The sequence below is a fragment of the Euprymna scolopes genome, chromosome 22 (genome assembly GCF_053919585.1).
Source record: "Euprymna scolopes isolate OS-2025 chromosome 22, ASM5391958v1, whole genome shotgun sequence".
Classification (NCBI taxonomy): Eukaryota; Metazoa; Mollusca; class Cephalopoda; order Sepiida; family Sepiolidae; genus Euprymna; species Euprymna scolopes.
The window spans coordinates 109,835,950-109,863,516 of NC_136503.1; the positions used below are offsets into that span (position 1 = coordinate 109,835,950).

At 33.2% G+C, this 27,567-nt stretch overlaps 1 protein-coding gene across 1 annotated transcript in view; it reads left to right on the top strand.

Annotated features, from left to right (window-relative positions):
• LOC145243628 (reelin-like) overlaps window positions 1-27,567 on the top strand; it is a 280,927-nt gene that overhangs the window by 191,197 nt on the left and 62,163 nt on the right. Inside the window, exons 42-45 of the mRNA XM_080106652.1 lie at window positions 5,740-5,881; window positions 10,037-10,144; window positions 13,374-13,542; window positions 21,823-21,963. Coding sequence (XP_079962778.1) covers window positions 5,740-5,881; window positions 10,037-10,144; window positions 13,374-13,542; window positions 21,823-21,963 — 560 coding nt within the window. The remainder of the gene's footprint in view (window positions 1-5,739; window positions 5,882-10,036; window positions 10,145-13,373; window positions 13,543-21,822; window positions 21,964-27,567) is intronic.

The following is a 27,567-nucleotide window of genomic DNA, read 5'->3' on the forward strand; positions in this document are numbered from 1 at the left end:
ATATAAAATATACATATATATATATATATATATATATATATATATATATATACAAGGCACAGTGCTACTTTGATGTAGGGGGCTACTATCAGGGACATAAGCTGAAGAGATACTGTGTAGGGAGTTGAGCGGCAAAATGCCATTGTTTTCAGTCGTCCTGAACTTTCCGTTGCCAGGCAGTGCCGGTCCAAGAGAGGTGTGATTGGGATTGCGCAATCCTTGCTTTACATTCATACGCACAGGTACCCTTGCAGGGTTATCCATTGTTTTTGGAAACTGAAGAGAGGCCATGATGATTATTGTTATCTCTCTCTCTCTCTCTCTCTCTCTCTCTCTCTCTCTCTATCTATCTATCTATCTATCTATCTATCTATCTCTTTCTCTCTCTCTCTCTCTCTCTCTATCTATCTCTCTCTCTCTATCTATCTATCTCTTTCTCTCTCTCTCTCTCCGTGTTTTTATTTTGATTATTGTTATCTCTCTCTCTCTCTCTCTCTCTCTCTCTATCTATCTATCTATCTATCTCTTTCTTTCTCTCTCTCTCTCTCTCTCTATCTATCTATCTATCTCTTTCTCTCTCTCTCTCTCTCTCTCTCTCTCTCTCTCCGTGTTTTTATTAACACTCAAAGATAATAAAAATAATTGAAATAGACTACTATAATGGAGAATATAACTAGAAATAGTGATATGATTAAACCCGTAATCTGTAGAGAGACGAAGGAGAGCGGGAGAGGGAAGGTTCAATCGATACTTATTAATCCTGCTTAAAACGGTAGTTATAAAAGTTTTTGAAGGAAAGTAAAAGTGTATAGGAACATAATAAAATACTCAGCATTGTCCAACAATTAGTGTTGCAGAATATGAGTTTCGTATTGGGTAGATCCAATAAGATATCAAACAACGTGTTCTTTGTAGCCTCTTTAAAAATATCCAGGGAGAAGAACAAATGGCATATTCTTGTAGATGAGGTTTGTGTTGAAGAGTGGGGGTAAAATCCATTCCATGAAAGATAGATGTTAAAGAAATATATATATTAGTGTTGGGACGATTCATTGGAATCAGAATCGTGAATCGGAAAACTCAGAACTTTTTAGGTTATCTGAATCGGAAATATTTGTATTTATTTTCCGATGCCAAAAACGATTCCTTTAATTATCTTTTTTTTTATTTGATTCTATTTAAAACAAAATCTTCTGCAGCTGGTAGTAATAATAAAATAATAAATATTTATTGATTTTAAAATATTTATTGATTTTAAAATATATATTGATTTTAAAATATATATTGATTTTAAAATATTTATTGATTTTAAAATATATATTGATTTTAAAATATTTATTGATTTTAAAATATTTATTGATTTTAAAATATTTATTGATTTTAAAATATGTATTGATTTTAATATATTTATTAATTTTAAAATATTTATTGATTTTAAAATATTTATTGATTTTAAAATATTTATTGATTTTAAAATATATATTGATTTTAACATATTTATTGATTTTAAAATATTTATTGATTTTAACATATTTATTGATTTTAAAATATTTATTGATTTTAAAATATTTATTGATTTAAAAATATTTATTGATTTTAAAATATCTATTGATTTTAAAATATCTATTGATTTTAAAATATTTATTGATTTTAAAATATTTATTGATTTTAAAATATTTATTGATTTTAAAATATTTATTGATTTTTAAATATTTATTGATTTTAAAATACTTATTGATTTTAAAATATTTATTGATTTTAAAATATTTATTGATTTTAAAATATTTATTGATTTTAAAATATCTATTGATTTTCAAATATTTATTGATTTTAAAATATTTATTGATTTTTAAATATTTATTGATTTTAAAATATTTATTGATTTTAAAATATTTATTGATTTTAAAATATTTATTGATTTAAAAATATTTATTGATTTAAAAATATTTATTGATTTTAAAATATTTATTGATTTTAAAATATTTATTGATTTTAAAATATTTATTGATTTTAAAATATTTATTGATTTTAACATATTTATTGATTTTTAAATATTTATTGATTTTTTTTAAATATTTTTTTTAAATATTTATAGATTTTTAAATATTTATTGATTTTAAAATATTTATTGATTTTAAAATATTTATTGATTTTAAAATATTTATTGATTTTTAAATATTTATTGATTTAAAAATATTTATTGATTTTAAAATATTTATTGATTTTAAAATATTTATTGATTTTAAAATATCTATTGATTTTTAAATATTTATTGATTTTTAAATATTTATTGATTTTTAAATATTTATTGATTTTTAAATATTTATTGATTTTAAAATATTTATTGATTTTTAAATATTTATTGATTTTAAAATATTTATTGATTTTAAAATATATATTGATTTTAAAATATATATTGATTTTAAAATATTTATTGATTTTAAAATATATATTGATTTTAAAATATTTATTGATTTTTAAATATTTATTGATTTTAAAATATTTATTGATTTTAAAATATGTATTGATTTTAATATATTTATTAATTTTAAAATATTTATTGATTTTAAAATATTTATTGATTTTAAAATATTTATTGATTTTAAAATATATATTGATTGTAACATATTTATTGATTTTAAAATATTTATTGATTTTAACATATTTACTGATTTTAAAATATTTATGTATTTTAAAATATTTATTGATTTAAAAATATTTTTTGATTTTAAAATATTTATTGATTTAAAAATATCTATTGATTTTAAAATATTTATTGATTTTAAAATATGTATTGATTTTAAAATATTTATTGATTTTAAAATATTTATTGATTTTAAAATATTTATTGATTTTTAAATATTTATTGATTTTTAAATATTTATTGATTTTTAAATATTTTTTTATTTTTAAATATTTATTGATTTTAAAATATTTATTGATTTTAAAATATTTATTGATTTTAAAATATCTATTGATTTTAAAATATCTATTGATTTTAAAATATTTATTGATTTTAAAATATTTATTGATTTTTAAATATTTATTGATTTTAAAATATTTATTGATTTTTAAATATTTATTGATTTTAAAATATTTATTGATTTTAAAATATTTATTGATTTTTAAATATTTATTGATTTTAAAATATTTATTGATTTTAAAATATTTATTGATTTTAAAATATTTATTGATTTTAAAATATTTATTGATTTTAAAATATTTATTGATTTTAAAATATTTATTGATTTTAAAATATTTATTGATTTTAAAATATTTATTGATTTTTAAATATTTATTGATTTTTTTAAAATATTTTTTTAAATATTTATAGATTTTTAAATATTTATTGATTTTAAAATATTTATTGATTTTAAAATATTTATTGATTTTAAAATATTTATTGATTTTAAAATATTTATTGATTTTAAAATATTTTTTGATTTTAAAATATTTATTGATTTTTAAATATTTATTGATTTTAAAATATTTATTGATTTTAAAATATTTATTGATTTTAAAATATCTATTGATTTTAAAATATTTATTGATTTTAAAATATTTATTGATTTTTAAATATTTATTGATTTTTGAATATTTATTGATTTTTAAATATTTATTGATTTTAAAATATTTATTGATTTTAAAATATTTATTGATTTTAAAATACCAAACTAAAATCTACAGATTACCCTCACATGTTTATTTTCGCGTTTGAGAAAATATCTGCACATTTAACATGTGTTTTTATGGTCAGCGGAAAAAATAACAACTTTATAGTTAAATATTTAGAGATTTTTAAAGTATCGGAATCGGTAATTGTATCGGTATTGAGAAAAATATTGGAATCGTCCCATCATTAATAATAATGTTAATGCATCCGTGTGCACGTAGATGACTCTTCAGTCCAGCTTTAGATCTACATGAAAGTTCACAAATGTGGCATAAAAACTTTCCTTCTTATAAAGATGATCGCATGATAATATTGTGAATCCTCGAATGCCGTGTCAGGTCACTTTTAGATTTGCAGATTAGACCACACATATGACAACTTAGCGTTGCCGGATGTGCTGTAGAAGACTCCTCATAAGACTGTCGTTCCTGTCTTTGATTGTGTGATTTTAGGTGATTTACAAAACCAGGTTTTGACAGAAAGTATCTGCCACATACAGTCCCTGTTGCAATTTCTCTGACATTATATTATCGTCCTGCTTTCTTAAAACACGTTTTACAACGGCAAGATGTACACGCTGCTCTTCAAGTATATTACAACTTTCTCTGATGTTTTTTTTTCTCCACAGTGATCGATCTTTCGCTTGGGCTTCCAAGTTATGTACATCCATCTCCAGTATTTTTAAGTTGTTTTTCAGAAATTCCTTAAACCTTTTTCTTGGTTTGTGCTGTGGTCTTTTACCTCTATCTATCCCGCCATAAAACAGTTGTTTAGGAAATCTTTTGTCTATCCTAACCAAGTGTCCAGTCCAGCGCATCTGATTTTGAATGATTTTCATTTCAATATTATTGCTATTTGATTGTTTAAATAACTACAGTGTCAGGCGTTAGCGTTCTCCAGTTAATATTCTCCGAATACAACTTTGGTGAAACCGTTCCAATAACTTGAGATGCCTTGTATAGGTTGTCCAGGTCTCTGACCAATATAGCAATGTAGTGATAACGCATGTTTCGTAAACACTTAGCTTTGTTTTTGATGAGATCCCCCGATAAGACCATACACGTTTCTCCAATTTGCCAAAGCATAACTGGCTTTGGCTATTCTGTAATGCAGATGATGCAGACCTTGTTTCACACTCAGAAACAGACACACAGATGATTATGGACAAGTTATCAGAAGCTTGCAAAGCTTTCGGACTTACTATAAGCCTCAAGAAAACATATTCCCTTCCTATAGTAATACCATATGTTGAACCAAACATCTTGGTTGATGGTAAGACGTTAAAGGTCACTGGAAAAAAGGAAAAAAATTTTATCTGTGTAGTACGCTGAGTAAGGACTGTACGCTTGATGCTGAGATAAATCACAGGATATTATATATATATATATATATATATATATATATATATATATATATATATATAGTAATTTATAAAATATATATGGCGATTAAGCTACACTGAATATTCTGCGTTTCATCCACTATAGGATTCGTCAGGCTTATATATGGCGATTAAGCTACACTGAATATTCTGCGTTTCATCCACTATAGGATTCGTCAGGCTTATGCATAAGCCTGACGAATCCTATAGTGGATGAAACGCAGAATATTCAGTGTAGCTTAATCGCCATATATATTTTATAAATTACTAACTAGCTCTACCTACGTATTGAGCACTTTTGAAGTAAATACTTAAAGTTTACGCATAAATCTATACTTTCGTATATTAAATTTATGTGAGTAAATGAAGTAGTTATATATATATATATATATATATATATATATATATATATATATATATATATATATAGTACAAGGTACATTGCTAAATTCCGTACAAGTTAGCAAATTCTGCTTAAAAATATCCGAGTTCGACTATTAGGTTCTTAAGTTCTAAAAGACGGGCCTAAAGAAGATTAAAGGTTACATTAGCTGAAACATCGCGAAAATAACAGCCAAGATTAGAATAGTAGTTTGAATAATCTAAGTATTGTTAATCCTTATCAGAAAAAAAAAATATATCTCAAACATAATTAATGGTACGACGTTTGTTTCATCTATTTCAGATTTATGCCGGTGGAGACATTGGCGGAACGGAGATGCTGCGTGACGAACCACCAATGCAAGAAGAATCAAGTTGGTTACTTAGACCCGGAGCAGAACTGAAAAAAGTCTGCAACTCCCCAACTGATGCTTTGAGCTTCGAAGGTGAAACTTGTATTCTTTATTTATGTTAAGTCTCAGCAACGCGATATAAAATCTATGTGTATTATATACAAAGGGCAAATATTGGGCTGTATGTCCAGCTAAAACTTGGAAATACACAACAAACATCCACAAAGTTAGTATCGTGTATAATATTTAAAATTTGAAGAAAAAGATTTATTATTAAAATAGAAAAATGCGAGCATGAAAAGTAATATGGTTAAGCTTAAACATGGAAAAGGAAAAGACTAGTTGCTAAAACTGGAAAAGAAAAGGACAAAATATTCTAGTAAAAAATATAATAAATTTATAACTTAAAATATTGCAGCATTAAGAATTGATTATATAATGCTATAAATTGAATTTTAAAAAAATTCTTAATGCTGCAATATTTTAAGTTATAAATTTATGATACATTTTACTAGAATATCTTGTTCTTTCCTTTTCCAGTTTTAACAACTAGTCTTTCACTTTTCCAAGTTTAAGCTTAACCATATTACTTTTCATGCTCGCATTTTCTATTGTAATCCATGATTTTTCCAGGCTTCCAGTAAATTCACTTGTTATTTGTTTAACTTCAGTCTTATTTTTACGTTTTTTACGATTTTGAACACCAGTAAATTCATCATAACTTTTGTTTTACTGAACGAAAATTAAAAAAAAAAATCTTTTTTAACAATATAGCTAAGAAGGTGATCTATAAACTGTAATAATTGTTTGAAATTTGGTCGAAAAATGAGTGAGCAATGACGCTTTAAAGTAGTTAAAACTGCCAATTAACCATATATTTAAACACTACCGTGTTTGAATGATTTAGAAGTCAAATGGGCATTTATATAATTTACTGTTATCGAGACAAACACGCATCATTTCATGTTATGTAAAGGGGAGTAATTCTGATTTTTTTTTTAGATTTTTTTTACGTCGACCCGAGTTATGGGAAAACGGACGAGAGAGAAAGAGAGAAGGGTAGTAGTTATGTTACACTTTTGGTCTGGACAATGTCGGATAGCCCTACTAGTATAAATTAAAAAAAAAGTCAGTCATGAAGCTGCATACCATATTGCCTGACAACGCAAAAATGATCCAAATGGCCTAATTTCTCAATATTATATGAATTATTCCCAAACGTTATGCCATGAAAACATTGATGATTACAAAAACTAATTTTCTGATTGGTCTAATGGTTACTTTTATCAGAGAGCATCAGATTCTTGGACTTACAAAATTATGAAGTTGAAATTCCGGCAAAATTTCGAATTTGACCAAACTTTTCAATGTTATAGTTAATATCATATAGGATGCGGGACTTCATTGGCTAGAATATGGGTCAAATAACGAGTTTTTACGATAATCAAAACCGGGATGATCGCCAAATGTTACTTTCACCTGCTCTTTTACCTTTGACCTAACTATTCTAAAATTAAATAAGTTTTAGGTTTGACCATGACCGATATTTTTACCAAGTTTTGTGACGATTGGTCGAGCGATGTAGATTTTAGGCTCTACACAACATAGTTAGATATTCGACTGAAAACATACTCTCCTTGCAAGAGTTAATACAGTAAGGTGTGTGTGTGTGTATATATATATATATATATATATATATATATATATATATATATATATATATATATATATATATATATATATATATTAAGTAATGTGATTTATAATTTAAAATTTAAAAATTAAAAAAAAAATTTAAAATTTAAACATCAAATTTTAATTAAATTAAAAATCAGTTTCATAAGAAGGAACAACAACAAAATCAATTATCTGTACGATCGTTTCGGAAATCAGTGCTTTTTATTGTGGCATACATCAAGTTATGTAGAACAATTATATATAGTTTTTTTGGTAAGCAAGGTCTCCTCATCAGCAAATTTTGAAGGGTTTTTATTGAATTTAAAAGACACCATAAATAAACCTAGCATTAAAAGTAAGGCAGATGAATCTTTAAATTTTTCTTTTTTTGAAATCAGGAACTGTGTTTAAAGTAGTCATTTAGATGTTTGCTATAGCTTTTTATTTTATTGAATGATTATATATATATATATATATATATATATATAATATTTTATTATTCAGATGTAAAACATCCAATAAATTTAACGTGAGTGCTCAATACCAGAGCAGAGCAAGATATACTTTTTATTTTTTTTTTACATAAACAGTTAGGCATTCATAAGTATGTTTCAGTCAACTAGGTATAAATAACTAGAGATAACATCAGGCAATGTTGCTTTCACAAAAATCCAGTCCGTAATGGATATTGGAGAAAGTTCACGGAAGCTATTGTCTGGAGAGCAATCACTAGAAAACCGAAACATGTTCATGACTGTGTAGCAACAAATTAATGCTTATGTAAAGACAAATTCAATATATATATATATATATATATATATATATATATATATATATATATATATATATATATATATATATATTAAAATAAAAATTACAATTAGAATTACCAAAATGATCCGAGATGGTAAAACTAAAGTATATTATAAATATTAAAGAATTAATATTTATAAAGTAATCTCAACCAGATGTAAAACTCGATAAAACCAAATAGGAGATAGAGCTTATAATAGGAGCAAACAGTTAATAAAAGATGTTAAAAAAAACACTTTGAAAAAGAGTTAAAAACATATTTAATCTGAAAAGGAAACACTTGATAAGTGGATAGTCCACTTATCAAGTGTTTCCTTTTCAGATTAAATGTTTTAACTCTTTTTCAAAGCGTTTTTTAACATGTTTTATTAACTGTTTGCTCCTATTATAAGCTCTATCTCCTATTTGGTTTGCTGTTTGCTCATATATATATATATATATATATATATATATATATATATGTATATATATATACACACACATATATATATCACACACACACACACACACATATATATATATATATATATATATATATATATATATATATATATATATATAGTCATCCACATACAGTACTGTTTCGCTGTTTCACAGCTCATCAGTGCGGCTAGACAGGCAACTACCTCAAGCCAGGATTGAAACCCGACCGTTTACACGGCAGTCAAGGATATATATATATATATATATTGAAATTGTCCGACTGGTATGGAAACAATTGTAACTTAAAATGAAATACACTTTCTGTTGCTATCAATTCATTTTTTGAAGTCTTGGTTTTATTAATACAGTATATAAATATATATATATATATATATATATATATATATATATATATATATATATATGTGTACAGGATTCACTCCTAAACTATCAATATGAATTTTGGAACAAAGCTACTAGGCATAGAGAGTGGTGTTGTGATAAACACGGGGTTCATTATCATTATATCTTGATTTTAACTTTCGTAAAAGTAATGCGAAATTGTTCGGTTTGACGGAGGTAATTTTACCTTATTATGGAATGGATGTTCTTCTCGTGTGTGATGTTGCAAACGTTGATATAGAAAGAAAGAAAGGAAGGAAAGTGGGGAAAATCCAGCAAGTAGAAAATTATGAGTAAGAGACAAAGAAGAAGAAGAAGAAGAAGAAGAAGAAGAAGAAGAAGAAGAAGAAGAAGAAGAAGAAATAGTGTTATTGGTTGAGAAAGAAGACGGAGAAAGAGGTAAGAAAAGTAAACGAACTGGAAGAAGAAGACGGAGAAGTAGAAGATGGCGCTTTCTAGTGACTTTTGGTTACTTGTCACATGATTTGCCTCTTTGTATTTTCGACATTTATTGATCAAAATTACAGTCTTAATTGGGGAATAATTAAGAGAATATTGAGAAATAAAAAGTTTGGTTCATTCTTACGTTGTCAGACGGAGATATGCAGTTTATATTAGTAGATTTTTATGTCATTTCGAATTACGATTCTGTAATTTTAGATGAGGAATGGTAGTTCGTATTATTTGGTTCAATCGAACTCTTGTTCTCATCTTGAGTGTCATTTGCAAAGCCTTTACCAAAGATGGCGACTTAAACACCTGAAGAATGTTGAAAGTTACATCGATCAAAACGTTGTGCGAATAACACTCAAGATGGGAACAGTTGTCCGATTAAACCAAATAATACAAACTTGTTTCGAATTGTTAAGTAATTCGATAAACTCTCATTTATTTTCATGTTTTTTTTTAAATCTTTTTCATATAAAAAAAAAGATGAAGGACACATGAGATATGCAATCTCACGAGATGTGACGACTCGCGTCGGGACTTTCCTACAGTTTGAATTTGCAATTGGATGTGAACTAACGGATCAATGTTACGGTGGGTTTCGTTTCTGTTTTTATTAACTTTGATTTTATTTCAATTTCTTAAGCTGAAACAAATCCAAATCGTACGCGATTCAAACAATAGTTGTATCAGGACCGGCCTAGGCCCACTACAACCTATGCGGCCGTAATTGACCGTGCGCTTTCCATAGGCCCGCATTGACTCATTTTTTTTTATTTTTTATTTTTTTTTCTATCTTAATCTTTAGTTATTATCTCGATCTCTACACACACAGGGCTCCGCGCAATCCGTTTTGCATAGGGCTTCGCAATAGCAAAGGCCGGCCTAGATTTTTTTTTGGGGGGGGTCTCTTCTCTTTTCTTTTTCTTTTCTTTTTCTTTTCTTTTTCTTTTTTACACCCTCCTTTAAGTAAGTCATTCAAATTTTCGCTTTTCTGCTTGCCATATTGTTATTACTTAAACAAAAAAATAGTATTATAAATTCTCACACCGGTCATCATCAGTAATTACTAGGACTATGACGAGAGAATAGTCTTTTCATTATTTTGACTCTCGAGTATATATCAGTTAATATTTTATGTGTTTTTAGATAGAGTGATGTGGTTCTCAATAGATTAACTGTGTCGGATATATACTCGAGAGTCAAAACAACGATAAGAATATTCTCTTGTCATAGACCTTGTGATTACTCACTAATAACAACTAGAGTCTGGATGATAATACGTCAGTCTCCCCAGATTCCCATAACTTCCCACCTCTTTCGATATGAATTTGCGTTATCGCAACAGCTGTTTGCCATTAACTTCTCGTAGGCAATGACAATTGGTCTTCACTTGAATTTGAGTGGCAATAAGCCTTCCCAAGGTCCCAGTCTCCTTCGCACTCATCTAGTGGAGGTTTGGTTAGTGCTTTCTCTCGTCTGTCTTTCCATCTTCCTTGATCCTTCTCGACTATTTGGTCTGATGCCAGTCGATTCCAATACTACACTTTAAACATAGTGCATATGAAAGCGTGTGTGAAAATATCAGCAGCAGCAAAGGATGACTGGCTTGCGAAGAGATTAGCAGCAGCAGAAGCTGAAAAACGCGCATATGCAAATTAGGAAGTGTGCGCGAAAAGAAAAAGTTAAAAAAAAATAGAAGCAGAAAAAAATGCAACACATGCTCAAGCAGATAAAAAGTGCGACGTCGAAGCGAATGAACGTGTAAAAGCGAAGGCAAGAAATGTGTCCGAATGTGGTCGGCGTGAAGTCGGAGAAGAAAAGCGTACACCGGGCGAGATGGACGATGGCGAGAGTGTTTTAAGTGATGTCAAAACAATTATAACGGCAATAAATCTCTTCCCTGCAATCTCTATCTCACAGAACAGATGTTGCGAGTTTGTCTCTGCTTTATCGTTATTTTCATGGCAAGTGCTCGACTTCATTAGAAACACTCGTCTAGCTGAAAACACTATCAATAATCCCCCCACTCTTTATCTGTGCCTAAACGTAGATTCCATGAACAGTTTCTTTCTTATAACTGCACGCGGCACGCCTGTGGAACTGTCTTCCGTTTTCCTGCTTTCCAGCTGACTACAATATGGTTGTCTTCAAGTCCAACGTAAACAAGTTCTTGATGAGCCGTTCCACTTAAGTTAACAAATTTATCGAATTTCCATTACTAACGGTTACTATATTGTCCAGTTGACTACTGTACACTCTTAACCCTTATCCTCGAGTGGTTTATAGGCCTTGATAAGTGGTGATTCCTATGTAAAAAAAAAATAAATTAAAGAAATGAAAACTTTTGTTGAGAAAGAAAAAAATGCCGATCCGGATTTTTATTTCTTTCTTTCCGTTGTGTGTTTGTAACATTACATACACTTTTCGGGGTGTGGGTAGATAACTCACAATTTTTCGATTTCATTTGTAATAACGGCTGTGGGTGTCGCTTTATTGTTTGCTTGTTTCTGATGCGATTCTTTATTTTGCACAGAGCTCATGAAGAACATGCCTCGGAATTGTTTTATCCTTATCATTCGCTCGCAGGGTTTCAGGTGTTGTCGAACTCAAGAATCTTTCTGTCGAACTCTGGAATCTGCACAGAATTCCGAACGGAGCCCTTTATGTTATCCATGGGGGTAGCATACTCTCGTTCTGTGAGCCACGACCGGGTAGAAGTCTTAAGTATTTTAAGCTTAGAAACATAACTGAGTTATTTTCATTTTTCATGCTCGGTTTGGAAATCTTGATAAGGTCTGCGATTTGTTTGGTTGTAATGTTCAACTACGACTTTCATTTGGTTACTGTCGATCACGTTTGGCCAATCAGAATGAGGAGCATTGTTCACTGAAGAATTTCCTTTTCGGAATCAAGCAAACCATTTTTGGCACACCTCTGTTATAACATGGCATCAGATGTCGGCATTGCTCTGATTTATTTTCCATTTTAACGCCTGAAATACAATTTTTAAAAAAACTGTAAGAACTCCTCTGTTCTGAGTCACAACTTGCGTTCTACTGTCTCCACCTATAGCTGTCATCAACTCTTGAAAACCCAAGACTGTCCGCAAACTTTTCATAGGTCTTTCAGAAGTTTTACCAATCTTGAAAAATTATTTGGTTTTAAATTTAAAAGTAAAGATTACTTTCATGTAAATTTTTAAAACATATTTTTCATTATATAAAACCATTCTGAAAAACAAAATATTATGAAGTAAAAACTAAAAAATATGTTTGGATTATAACATATTTTATTAAAATAAAATCATTCCGAAAAAGGAAGATTTCAAAGTGAAGGCTTGTATCTTTTTTTTGTCTTATTTTTTTTTGTCTTGTGTGTGTGTGTGTGTGTGTGTGTGTGTGTGTGTGTGTGTGTGTGTGTGCGTGTGTGTGCGTGTGTGTGTGCGTTCGTGCGTGTGTGTGGTGTGTGTGTGTGTGTGTGAGGGAGAGCGAGAGAGAGAGAGAGAGAGAGAGAGAGAGAGTAAGCATTTAAAATTAAACAGGAATTTACGTAAGTATTAATTAGAAGGGACGTTTCCTCAATATACACCGGTAAGACTTGTAAAGACTTCCGCTAAACAAACAACGAAAGTTGAAAAAAACTGTTCTCGTAAAATAAAAACCGGAAGTACCCGGAAGTATATTATATCCGGAAGCTATTTTGTTTTCTGTTGGCTTCGACTCGAGATTTTATACCGTTTTGCCTAGATTTTAATTCTTCTGTTCTTTGATTTTGGAAAAGTTTTCAATCTTAAATGCCATTCGGTGTCTTTCTCCTGCAGGAATGGAGCTCCAATTCTCTGTTGACATGGGTGTAACATGGAAATTGTTTCAAGAAGCTTGCGTACCTTCGCAGATAGACTGCGCCAGTTATCACCAGAGCAGCGTTTTCATGTCGGACATGTACCATGGTTGGAACCGCGTTACCATCCCAGTGCCGTACTATGCAAAGTAAGGACCAAATGTTTGTTGATCTTTCACAGAAATTTTAAAAACTTACCTTAGTCTTTATGTTGTTGGTAAGTCAGTATATTTCCGCTTTGCAGGTGGGCGGTTCAATCTGAATTTCTGCGATCAAATTATCATTAAAGTTATGCTAAAATTAATCTATGGAGTATTCTAGCTTTAACACTTAACTACCACGTGTTTCGATAACTCATCTGGGCAAGTGGCTGCCATTTTTTTTTTCTGTTCTATGCAATGTAAAGTGTTTCTATTATTTTGTCCAACCTCTATAGTTTCCTCATTTCTTTTATTTATTTGCAAATTTACAGTAGAACCCCGGGATACGGCATTAATTCGATCAGGAGTTGAGATCGTGGGGTGAAATCGCCGTATGTCGGGCCTAAGAAAAATTTTATACAGTACATATTAAAAATTAGTAACAAAACACAGTACAGTACATAATACACATGTATACAATCAAATAACATTATAAATAATACCGTAAGGCGGGGCAAATATCTTAACCAGGGACCGGAAAAGCATCGTATTTCACATTGTAACCTTCTAAAACGTATCCCGAGGCATCGTATCCCGGGTTTCTATTGTACGATAAAAATAACGAGTTATTTATTTCACATCCGCGTTCAAAATTGATTGTACCTATTTACTATGCCTCCCCACGGGACAGAGTTAGACACCAGGGTCGTTTTTTAACGTGGAGAAAAGGTACAAAAATAAAAATTGTCTCAGTCGTGAAGGATTTCTCCTCCACCGAAAGAGAACAAGAAATAGAAGTGCAGCATCTGAAGAACAGATACTACACTTTGATCTTGTCCCGAAGGCCAAGCAGGAGAAAATCGACTTTGCTCTTGCTGTTCTTAAGAGTTATCTCCTCCTGCATATTGATATTGATGATAATGGCGGCTTAAAGGATGGTAATAAAATGAAATAGAAAAATGTTAGCAAGAAAACTTGAAAACAATATGCTTTATTGGTGGTTGTAACTTAAACATAAACCCAATATAAATTTTTGTTATCGTAACAATTGGTAAAACAATAGCAACTTGTGTTGGTCAATGTGCACTGATTGTCCAACCTGCAAAAGGTGTTTATTCCGAAAGTCGTTCTTAACATCGGGAGGTTGGGGGGGTGTTCATTCTGAAGGGCATTTTGGTGAAAGTGCACTGGAGAACCACCCAACGACTTACCTTTAAGAAGTTGATTACAGGGAGATTGAAAATAAGAAAATACTTTTCGGTATAAACATACCCCCCAACCTCCTTATGTTAAGAACGGCTTTCGGAATAAACACCCCCAAGCTCCTTATGTTAAAAACGGCTTTCGGAATAAACACCCCCAACCTCTCCATGGTAAGAACGGCTTTCGGAATAAGCACCCCCAACCTCCCCAAGTTAAGAACGGCTTTTGGAATAAATACCCTTTGCAGGTTAGACAGCCAGTGCACATTAACCCTTGTGTTCATGAACTGTTTACAATGTATCAGTAACAAACTATTTTGTGAATTTCTTTTTGTATGGAGAGTTGATATGTTCAGCTCACTTTGGTCATGCCTGAACCAATTTGGCGACTCAGAGTAGTAATCCTCCGGCAGCAACACGAACACAGGTTCCAATTGTCAGCTGCGAGACCATGCGTTCCTTCTTCTACTTCCTGTTGTCAGCTGGGACTCATCTATTCGAAACCTGAGAGGATCATAGCGTTCCCACGGAAAAACTGCTATCATACCATCTCACACACGCACTTTCGCACAGAGAAAGTCTAATGTAAACAAATTCTTGTTAAGCTGTCCTCTTGTGATACCACCTGCTACCTCACTCGACAACATCACCTACCTCCAAATCTGTTTCGGTAGTCTCTCACACATTGACGACTGCCGAGGGGGGTGCATTGTCTCATAAGTAATACCATAAAACAAAAGAAACAAAAAACACAGATTCCGACACTGTCCATAAATATTAGTTGCTCCAGAGTGTGTGACACCATCGACCTTCTACGCGCTAACGTCCATATCTACATCTATTGTCGAGTGTTGCTTATTTCATTCTCACTAAATCGTTTTTATGTATTCTTAACTAACTGCTTATTTAACAGACTATTGTCTTCAGATCCGTTATGTCTATTTATCGGCCCATGACTCGGCTAGTATTATAGGTGTGTGCGTGTCAGAACATATAATACTCGTAACATGACGACATTCCTGTTTCTGCTGCTGCTCGCTTCTGGGGGATTCACAAAACGTACTTGGGGGAGCTGGGACTTGTTTAAAGGAAACGCTTCAAGACAGTGATCCAAAACCAGTGAGTTTATATATATATATGTATTTCACTCCTCATATATCTCGTCACAGCAGAACTGGAGTGAATCTTGGCTTGTGGTTTCTCTGTCTCCATTCTTTTTTATCCCACTTGCCTTTCTCGGCCACTCAAACCTAACAACTGAACTTAACTCGGCCTACTCAAACTGGAACACCTGACACGCCACATCCCTGTGCGCATTCAGATATTTCCGGTGCAAATGATCAGTCACAGAGTTTGATACATGTCACAACATAACCCCTTGACCCTTTTTACACCTGCATGCTCGCTCACCTTATTGTTTCCTACGATTCAATCCCTGTTGTTTAATCTGCTAGATAGATATATAATTAGATAGATAGTTAGATAGATAGATAACGGAATATATGCTTCCTTTTCCGGTGTTGCCCGGGATTTACCTAACACGAGGCTACGTTCATCAATCGGTTGATAAATTCATTTTCCCATTTCCTCCAAGCCACAGTCTGCTTTCGACTATCTCGAAACTGTCTTCAATTCTAAACTATTGTCAACCCAAAACTATTCATAACTACTCCCAGCCTTTTAAAACTGTCGCAAAACACATAGACACTCTCAAAACAAACTCTAAAATATATTGGCCGGGTCTTTGTTCGGTCCGTTTTTCTGTTCACTGCCACACCTTAACTAACAATCCCATTTCAACTTCCTTTTGTGTGCCTTTGTGAACAACTTCATATCGATTGTGCTACCGATAAACATATTTCTCCTTTTTTGTCATACTTTTCCTCTTTCTCCTCCACATCCCAACACGCCGATAGTATCACACTCTTAAATAATCAAATTCTGTTTTTATTATTACCAATCATCACCTACACTTATGAAACCCTTATTTTCGAGTGGTATTTAGGCCTTTATAAGTGGTGATATTTTAGTAAAAACTACAAGGGCATTTTTCAGTACAAGCAACAAAACGAAAAAGTGGTAAAAAAAAACAAATATATACCGAATAAATGTTGCCAAAAGTAAGATGAATTACTCTTCTACTTATATAGATAAGATTTTTTTGTGTTAACTTATTTTAAAGTGTTTACGCTGAAACGTAAGTAGTGCCGACCACTTAAGTTAGAACAAGAACAGAATGGTTGGCAGTAGATGATCATTTGGAAAGACTCGATAATCGCTCAAAAGTCGAAAATTAAACAAAATACTGATAGAAATCCATCCAATAAATGTCAATCTTCTTCTCTTTCACAAAAGAATGATTTGCGTTCCAAATATTTATTAAGGCATATATATTCACCTCTGTCAATAAGATTCTGATTTGGTCGGATTCGTTTGTTGGTTTGTGACGATATTTGTGTGTCCAGCCTAGCGTCCACATCGCTTGACAAATAATCACCTGTTGGTCAAAATATGTGTCATTGCATTAAAATTGCTTTAATTTCTTTTTGTGATATCTATGCAAATATCACAAACTAGGTGATAAATTAAGTTTTCTTCATCGTAGAGACTTACTGCATGGTCCATATTGTAACCAATGACGTCCCCCATCTTACAAGACCTGGATCTTGAAAATTTCGATCATGGACGAAATTTTGACTGTATTTTAACTTCTGATTTGTTCAAATTTGATACTCATTCGTAAGTACAAAGCAAAATTTTGACCTGAAACGATAGTTTGTTTTGTTTTGTTTTGTTTTGTTCTTTTGTTTTTTTTTGGGGGGGGGTTAATTATCAACGTTTCCATGGCATAACTTTGAGATTACTTCATATGATGTGAAAAAAGTAATACCCAGATATGACTTTGGCTCATCCTTACGTTGTCAGGCGGATGGATGCAATCTTACAACTGAATTATGTTCGTGTTTGTATTATTCGAACAATTGTTCTCATTTTGAATGTTATTTTCCCAACGCTTCGGCCGATGTAACCTTTGACCTTTTTCAGGTGTATCTTGTTAAACTCAGAAATCTTTCTGTCAAACTCTGTAATCTTCGCGGAATTTTAAACAGAACCCTTTATTTAATCCACAGAGGTGACTAGGTAGAAATCTTAAGTAATTTTCAGTTGTATTCTTTATATCGCCTGCACTCAAGATTGAACCTTCAACCTCCAGAAGAGTGTCACTTAAGACTGAATTTATCCATGAAATTATTTATTATTAAATACCTATTGCTTTATATGTTACGTCACGGGTCATTGCGAACAAGAAACACCTGAATAATGCTGGAGGCAAGATCAGCTGAACATCGTGGAAATAACACTCAAGATGAGAACACTAGTCCAAATAAACCAACTCATCAATCCTAATCTCAAAAACTCAGAAACATAATGTGTTATATGTTTTACTTCTGTCACGTTTTATTTTCTACTAGGGGGGGGGGTACCCGGCGTTGCCCTAATGTTTGAAGGTGTGTGTGGTCGGGAGGGGGTGGGGGTGTTAATCAAAACATAAGAATAAGCGAAGTAAAAAAAAAACAAAAAGAAAACAGAAAAACGAACGTTTAACGTTCGTTTTTCTGTTTTCTTTTTGTTTTTTATCGGAAAAATAAAGCGGGCGGGGGGGGGGTAATCAAAACATAAGAATAAGCGAAGTGAATATTTTTAAAAGTTAAAACTTAAAAAAATCGAAAAAAAACAAAAAAAAAACTAACGTAAGGCAAACGAACGATGTTAAATGTAAAAATCTGAAAAATAAAAACCAAAAAAAAAAATCATGTGAAAAATGACTTAAATAAGCCTGCTTCAATATTAAAATTTAAGAAATCAGCATTGGCCGGGTGTTTTTGGGTGTGTGTGGTCGGTCGGGGTGGGGGTGTTAATGAAAACCTAAGAATAAACCAGAAAAACGAACGTTACGTGAAAAATGGCTTAAATAACCCTTTTTCAATATTAAAATTTAAAAAATCGAAAAAAAAAGACATCTCACACCATGATTCGAACCCAAGACCTTTAGACCCAACGCTCTAACCAACTGACTAATACGACGTACATGAAATTGTGCCAGTTCTTCAGATATTTAAACTAAAGCAGGTTATGACGTCGTCTGACGCATGCATAGAACCGATTTCGTCATGAGAGAACAGTTTTTGCTGACCCCCCCCCCCCCCGTAGAAAAGGGTGAAAAAAATTAACGTTTTTGGCCAATTTTTCGATATTTGTTGGGCGAAGGATGGGGCTTTCATATGAGATCAAATTTGTGAATTTTTGTTCTGTCTGTCGAAAGTTTTTAGCAGACATACAATTACACATGCATACATACATACATTTTAGCTTTTATATAAATATACTAGCGAGGGGTGCCCGGCGTTTCCCGGGTGTTTGGAAATGTGTGTGGTTTTGGGTAAATAAAAAGAAAAATCGTTGGTTGTTAAAAAAAAACGATGCCTTGACGCGCAGTTGGAAAATAGTAAAGTGTGAAAAAAAAACAGGTGCCCGTTTTTGACGAGTTATTGACGTCAACTTTGAGCGCGGGACAGTGTTTTATTTAACGCGAGTCTGTTATACGAAAAAGCTTAATGCACATGCGGCGATGGTACGCGATAGCTATTCAGCAGTTAACATTTTCTGCGGGACAGTTTTTAATGAGGTCAATAAACCGGTTTGTTTGTTTTTAACTAACTTTGGAAAAAAACAGCTCCCTATTTATTAGGGGGAGTGTCTTGTCTCGAAATGAAAGCAACCGTCTGATATGACGAAGTCGACATTGACCAAACGTTACATAGCTTTCTAGAGACCACTGGCCATGGGCCAGTATTTCGAATCGAGTTTCGCTTTTTTTATACCGAAAAACGAATGCAACATGTGCAGATCCGAAAATGTCGAATAATTAACGGTTAAAAATCGGGAAAATTAAATAGAGAGGCGACCACCGTTGTTAAGTCATAGATATTATCATTTAGACGTGATATAAAAAGTTTTTAAAATGAGCGACGGCCTCGAGAATCCGCCGAAAAAAGCCTTTTGAAGACATACACAAAAAGCGAACACACGTACACACATACATTTTCGCTTTTATATATATAGAGTAGCGAGGGATACCCGGCGTTGTCCGGGTGTTTGAAGGGGTGTGTGGTTTTGGGTAAATCAAAACTCCGGGGGGGGGGGTTAAATAAAAAAATGTTTTGGTAGGTAAGTATGAGAATCGAACCCGAACCCTTGAGGCAAAGTTGTAAATTAAAGTGTGAAAAAAAAAGAGTGCAACGGTTTTAACCATTGGGCCACCGCGAGATGCTAACGGAAATATGTTTGAATTTATTTAATTACTTGGATTTGGCAGGTGCACGTTTTAATGATTTAATGAGGTCAACTTTTGCCTGCGGGGTAGCATTTCATTTAATGCGGGAATGCTTTTTTTTATTTTCCCAAGACGTTGGGGGTAGGGGGAAACAGCTCCCCTTGTCCAAATTGAATAGCAAGTGTTTGATATATGGAAAATATTTCCACATTGATCAAAGCTGATTGCTTTCGGACATTTCCGCCGATAGACGGAAAATACTGCCAGAATTAGTGCCGCTTTTATTATAGGAAAAAGACTAATCCACATGTGGCGAGCGACAAATGTTGAATATTTATCTTCCCGAAGTCGAGCAAATTAAATAGACAGGCGAGCTCCGTTGTTAACTTTGAGATATTACGATTTACATGTGATATAAAAAGTTTTTAAAAGTTGTGAACCGACTGACCGCTTCTCTGAAAAAAAGCCTTTTGTAGACATACATAAAAAGCGAACACACATACACACATACATACATTTTCGGTTTTATATTTATAGACTAGCAGGGGTATCCAGCGTTGCCCGGGTGTTTGGAGGTGTGTGTTGGTGGGAGGGTAGGTAGATCAAAACAACCCTGTAAAAAAAAAAAAGGTTGGCTGTGTAAAAGAAAAAAAAGGTGTAAAAGAAAAAAAGTTTTAGTCAAAGGTAGGCAGGCTTGAACCCCGAACCTTTGACGCGGAGGTGGAAAGGAAATGGAAAAAAAACCCTGCGACCTAATCATCTCGACCACGGGAAAAATGAGTTGGTAAGTGTGTTAAATTGTCATTTATAAACCGAAATTAGCAGGTGCGAGAACGTCAAGTTGTGTGATGTTTGACCTAGTTTTGCGCTGGAAGCACGATCAAAAAAGATCTCGAAAATAGCTTGTAAAGGTCGGGCAAATAAAATAGACGGGCGACCCCCGTTGTTAACTCATACATATTATGATTTAGTCAGCATATAAAAAGTTTTAAGAAGAAGCGAGCCAACTGAGAATGACGGCCAAAAAAGCCTTTTGTAGACATACAGAAAAAGTGAACACACATACATACATACATACATACATATATACATACATACATTTCGCTTTTATATATATAGATTAAATTTGTAATCATAATTATTGTTCTTATTATTTATTGTTCGTGTTAGAAGTAAAACAAATTAAACAAGTGAAGCATGCATGGTCCCCTTGGAGTGCACAGTGAACGGAGCTTAAAAAAATGACTAAGTTCAGCATTTGTCCCCCTCCCACTACACACACACACACCATTTAGCCCCAAAAGTCGCTAGGGGACATCAAATCCTGGTGAAAATGAACAACCGGTGCAGTTTTGTAAATTTCAGTTCTGCATCATGCAAAAGAAATGAGTAAGTCCATCATTTGCCTCCACCCCATTTAGCCCCAAAAGTCTTCAAGACCTTAACATATTTAAATTTGAGTTCAGCACTATGCAAAACTGCTAAATCGACACACACAGAAAATTTTGAACAAATATGATAAAATAGTCCCAATCGTAACCGCCAATCTGAGAGACGCCGACGCGGCTATAAGAGAAGATGAAAGAAAAGAAGACCAAGGATGCGGCGTTGGGTTGGCGATCGTTGTAAAACAAGGCGATGAACACATATGGTCCCATACTCCCCTCTCTCTCTCTCTCTCTCTCTCTCTCTCTCTCTCTCTCTCTCTCTGTGACATGCTACCGCCATTTTGTTTTTTTTTCTTTGTTTCAGATCATTGTCTACGAGGTTCCGTTGGATTCAACATGCACCATTTGAGAAGAAACACACGTGGGCATTGCGCAACCTCTACATCGGCAAAAGATGCGCGCAACTGTGCAGTGGACATGGGTGGTGCAACGGAGAAGTGTGCAGGTACTTTTTTTTTTTTTTTTTGCTTTCATAATTTTTCCGACATTTCCAAAAATATCGATTTTACGGTTTTTAATTTTTTTTGTTTTGTTTTGATGACGATTGATTATTCGTATTATTTGGATTCTTTGGACTACTGTGCTGATCTTGAGTATTAGTTTCATAGCATTCCGGTCGATGTAATCTCCGACCTTCTTCAGTTATATCTTGTCAAACTCGGGAATCTTTCTGTCAAACCCGAGAATCTGGACGAATATAGTAATAATATGTGCATAGCGATATTTACATCTAAAAACAACAGATAGAGTGCTTGGTAAAATTCAGTTGTAAAATTAGACTCTTCTGGAAGTTGAAGGTCCAATCCTCAACATGAGCGACACCCATAATACAATTGCAAATTACTTAGGATTTCTACCCAGCCATAGCTGGCGAAATGAGACCATATTACACCTTGGATTAAATAAACGGTTCCGTTCAAAATTCCGTGCAGATTCACATGTTCAACAGAAAGACGGCCAAGTTCGACAAGATGCGTCTGTAGAAGGTCGGAGGGTACGTCGACCGAAACGTTGTGAGAATAACACTCAAAATGGGAATAATCCAAATAATACAAAATGGCTTGTAACTTTTAACATGTCTAAAACAAAGAATCCCTCCTTATTCTAAGTCAACGGTCTATAACTTTTGCCAGTTTTTAACGGACTAAAAGGTCTAGTATTCCATGATTCATAATAAGTTGAATACTTTAGTATTTTACTAATCACGTGACGTTCATGCACGCATCGATCTTTTTAAAAACGTCTTACGTAATATAACTCAAAATTTAATATGACGTTTCTGAATTTTTTAGATGAGCATTGGATATTGGTATTGTTTGGATTCCTCGGACTACTGTTTTCATCTTGAGTGTTATTTTCACAACGTTTCGGTCGATATAATCCCCGACCTTCTTCAAATGTATCTTGTCGAAGTCGGGAATGTTCAAATTCCCGAGTTCGACAGAAAAATTCCCGAGTTTGACAATATACACCTGAAGAAGGTCGATCAAAATTTGATGTAGAGCAATTTTTTTCTATATGATATTTTTTTTTTTTATCTAACTTATATTAAGTTGTTTTTGGCCGCACTCCTTAAATGAGTGTTATTTTCACAACGTTTCGGTCGATATAATCCCCGACCTTCTTCAAGTGTATCTTGTCGAAGTCGGGAATGTTCAAATTCCCGAGTTTGACAATATACACCTGAAGAAGGTCGATCAAAATTTGATGTAGAGCAATTTTTTTCTATATGATTTTTTTTTTTTTATCTAACTTATATTAAGTTGTTTTTGGAGATCACTGTGAATTTGCGTGGCCGCACTCCTTAAATGGTAAAGTTTACAAAAACATAGAATGTGTCCCTGTTACTCATCTGGTTGGCCAGAATATATATTCTCAACTTCATAATGATCGGTTCATTAGTTTAGCTGTTTACTCATAACAACAAAAGATTTTTACATATGAATCTACCAAATATAAAACTTTACAAAATGATCAAGAGATGAATAGAGAGAGGAAGGGGGTATAGGTAGAGAAAGAGAAAGAAGGAAGCAACAAAATAAATTCGTATGATTGAATTCGGCTATATGGGCTTTCGTAGGTTTATTAGCCAATATGGCCGACCGATGCTGATGTCATATGGTAATTTAAAATTGTTTGTAATTTCATTTTATATCATTTGATCTCGTCTTATTTGTGAAGTTAAAGAAAAGGAAGTTGCAATTACTTTTTTTTTAATAAATGTTATTCTTAGAAAAGCTAAAAATAATTCAAATAATATTTTTCCAAAATTTTAATTTTAATTATACAATTGAACTAATGTTGTTGATGAACCCATTTAATAAAAACATATTCACAACTTTCTTTTTTCGTTTGCTGTTTTCTTTCTTTGGTTCAAATTCTCGTTACACTCAAAAGACTTCGGAAAAAAAAATGTCTGAAAAAGAAGATACAAAAAAGTTCGTTTGTTTTTGCGTCAAAAACAATTAAGACGAATTTCGTTCCTATGTTTTAAATTACCACATGACGTTAGCATCGGTCGGCCATGTTGGCTAATCAACCTACGAAAGCGCATATTGCCTTGAATTCTTTTTTAGGTTTTGTTTAATTTTTCAGAATTTTAATATCCAAATTTATATATAAAAAAATGACTGTACCTGAGAGTAAATAAAACAACAAGTGCTAAAAACCTAAACCAAACTTAAATGTTACCGGCAGATGAACATGCTTTAATAATCTCTTTCTCGCGGTGTGATCAGAAAAGGAGGAGCACTGGGTCGGTATTTCTCAGTAGAAGCGTCCCAGACGATCAACAACAACCTAGTCCCTCTCTCAGAAAGACAGATGTAGATGCTATTTTAAATTTAAATGTGAAAAAGCTATTAAAAACTTGAACGTGACAGACAAACGAAATTCTTATTTCAAATTTAAGTCTGATAAACCTATGAAAAAGTTATTTCAAATTTAAGCTGACAAAAAAGCTATTTAAAGCATAAGTATGACTCACCGATAGGCTTTTTTTTTACATAGGAGTCACCACTTATTAAGGCCCAGAAGCCACTAGAGAGTAAAGGTTAATGGATGTATGATAGTCAATGGGATAATATCGCAGTAATTGTTTGTAGTGTACATTTGGTAAATTGGGTTACTTAAGGGGAACGGCTCATCAAGAATTTGTTTAAGTTAGACTTGAACACGACCATATTGTAGTCAGTTAGAAAGTAGGAAAACGAAAAAGAGTTTCACAGGCGTGCAGGTCTAAGAAAGAAGCTTTGTTCATGGAATCTACGTTTAGGTTTAGGCACAGATAAAGAGTGGGGAAAATTATTGATAGTGATTTCAACTAGACGAGTGTTTTTCGTGAAAGTCAGGAAAGGAGGGAACCAAAGATTGGAACTCAGACGAGCACTTGCCATGAAAATAACGATAAAGCAGAGACAGGCTTGCAACATCTCTTTTGTGGGGAAATAGGTTGCAGGGAAGAGAAAAGGGCATCCCCTACTAGCCTACGAAGTCTATTTTGAACTCTGTCAAAGCAGAATAAGGTGCTTCCAGCAGGTCCTGCCCAGATTTAGCAACAGTACTCCATCCTTGGACGTGCTTGGCTCTTATATGAAGACAGGCTTGCAACGTCTCTTCTGTGGGAGAGAGGTTGCAGGGAAGAAAAAAGGGCATCCCCGACTAAGCTACGAAGTCTATTTTGTACTCTGTCAAGGCAGGATAAGCAATTTGTAGTAGCTCCTACCCAGATGTGGCAGCAGTACTCCATCCTTGGACGTAATTGGCTTTTATATAGATAAAGAATTGCATCAGCAGTGAGGTATCTAATGGAGTCATAGAATGATTCCATCATTTTTCCAGCAGCCTTGGCAACAGATTTGATGTATGTGTTCCATTTAAGATCAGGAGTAAATGCCAGACCCAGAAGCTTGTTAAGACATGGAGCATCCCCAATTGATGCCAGACGGAGATCAGAATGTTGATGATGTAAAGATAGAAGCTTGGTTCTAGATACATTAAAAGTAACCAGCCACTCCTTACCCCATTGTACTACGTGCTCAAGATCAGAGGAGAGAGAATCAGAGAGAATTTGGTCGTTTAATGCCTTTGAAGTGTCACCATAAATGGTAGTGTCGTCAGCATAAATGTCTATGAATGATCTTAGGATGTGATTTGGGAGATCATTGATGTAGATCAGGAATAGAGTTGGGCCCAGGAGAGACCCCTGCATTAATACTATGAACTTCTGATTTCTGCCCATCAACCACTATTCTTATGAATCTTAGAGAGAGAAATGATTTAATAATTGAAAAGATATTTCCAGCTATACCCTAGCTGGAAATTTTGTGGAGTAGACCTTCATGCCATACCCTATCAAAGGCCTTTGATATGGCAAGAGCAATTGCCCTAGAAAGGAAGCCTCCATCAAGACATTCGCTAATTCTATGAGATATAACTGTTAAAACATCTGCTGTAGATCTAGCAGAACGGAAACCATATTGCCTGTCACTGAGGAGGTTATTTCTGCTAAGGTGGTTTACTACTTCTCTATTTAACATAGATTCCAGCAATTTATTCATGATGCACAGGAGACTGATTGGTCTGTATTGAGAGGGAGATGACCGATCACCTGAATTTTTAAATACAGGACATACTGATGAGGTTTTCCAGAGTGTTGGAAAGCAATTCTCCTTAAGACAACACTTAAACAGCTTTGTAAGTATGCGAGCAAGTTCTGGTTGAAGCTGTTTCACTACTATAATTGGAATGCCGTGAGGGCCAATAGCTTTGCTGAAATCGTGACTTTTATTAGCTTGGCAACATCATTCATAGATATTTGTATATCCCATAGCATGTTTTCAGACCCAGGGAGGGGGGTAGCAGCGCTGAATGCATAGTGTAGAATAAGCTACAAAGTTCCTGGCAAAGAGTTTGGCTTTGTCCGATGCTGACAAGATTACCTCAGGTCCATTGATGATGGTTGGGATAGAGCACATGCTTCTATTCAGAACCCTAGCTGCTACTCAGCTACTTTGAATTTGATGAACTGAGCATACAACTTTCTCGCATTTTTTATTACTCTTTTACAGTGGTTGCTGGCTGTTTTGAAGGCGGCTTTAGTCTTAGTACATCTATTACGTTGGAAGCAATAGAAATAGTGATTTCTGTGCGCAATGACAGCAGCACATTCTGGAGAGAATCATAGCTGGCTGTTAGGTTTTTGCTGGATTTTTTTTGGAGGATATGAAACGGTCTGTACCTACAATTAACTATTCGGTCAGGTCTGATACTATAGAAGACACTTTAAAAAAAAAAGCATGGTGCACAGGTAGATCTGATATAAATGTATGAAAGCTATCCCAGTTAGCCACAAAGTATCGATATACTGTACGATGGAGAGGTACATCAGAGGATGCGCGCTAGAGAGTAAGGATAGAAAGAGAGAGAGGGGGAGGGAGAGAGAGAAGGGAGAGAGGGGGTAATAGTAAAAAAGATATTGAGACAAACAGGAAAAAAAGCGATAGGGTTTTCATTATTTATTTGCCAGACACAACACCAGCAAATCCCTTTACAATTAAGTTGAGAGAATTGAGTCTTTTCACGGGTAATCTGTCTATAATGTCCGCCTCCTATAAATTCATAATTTTGGTAACTGAAAATATCCGTACGCATCGCTCAAATTGGTTTAAATGTTACGTTTTGTTTTTATCATAACTGAGTCAACCGAGTGGTTGGAAGATCCCAGTTGAGACAGAACAGAAGATGAACATAGTTCAGGCCAAGTTGTGAGAAAAAGGTCTAGAAGACTTGCATACTGGCCGTCAGTGTCGGGTACACAGGTGGGTTATAAGCAATGGAGAAATCGTGACAGAACCTCCACTCATTATCTGTCTTGGTTGAGTGAGCTAACCATTCAACATTGTGAACATTCAAGTCTCCACATACGTGAGTGTTAGCCGAAGGATGAGCAGATCAGATGTGGTCAATTTTCTCAGATATGCTTTTAAAGATAGTAACTCTGCTGTTGTGGGGCGATTGAGGGCAAATATAAACGCAGTGGTGTTAGCAA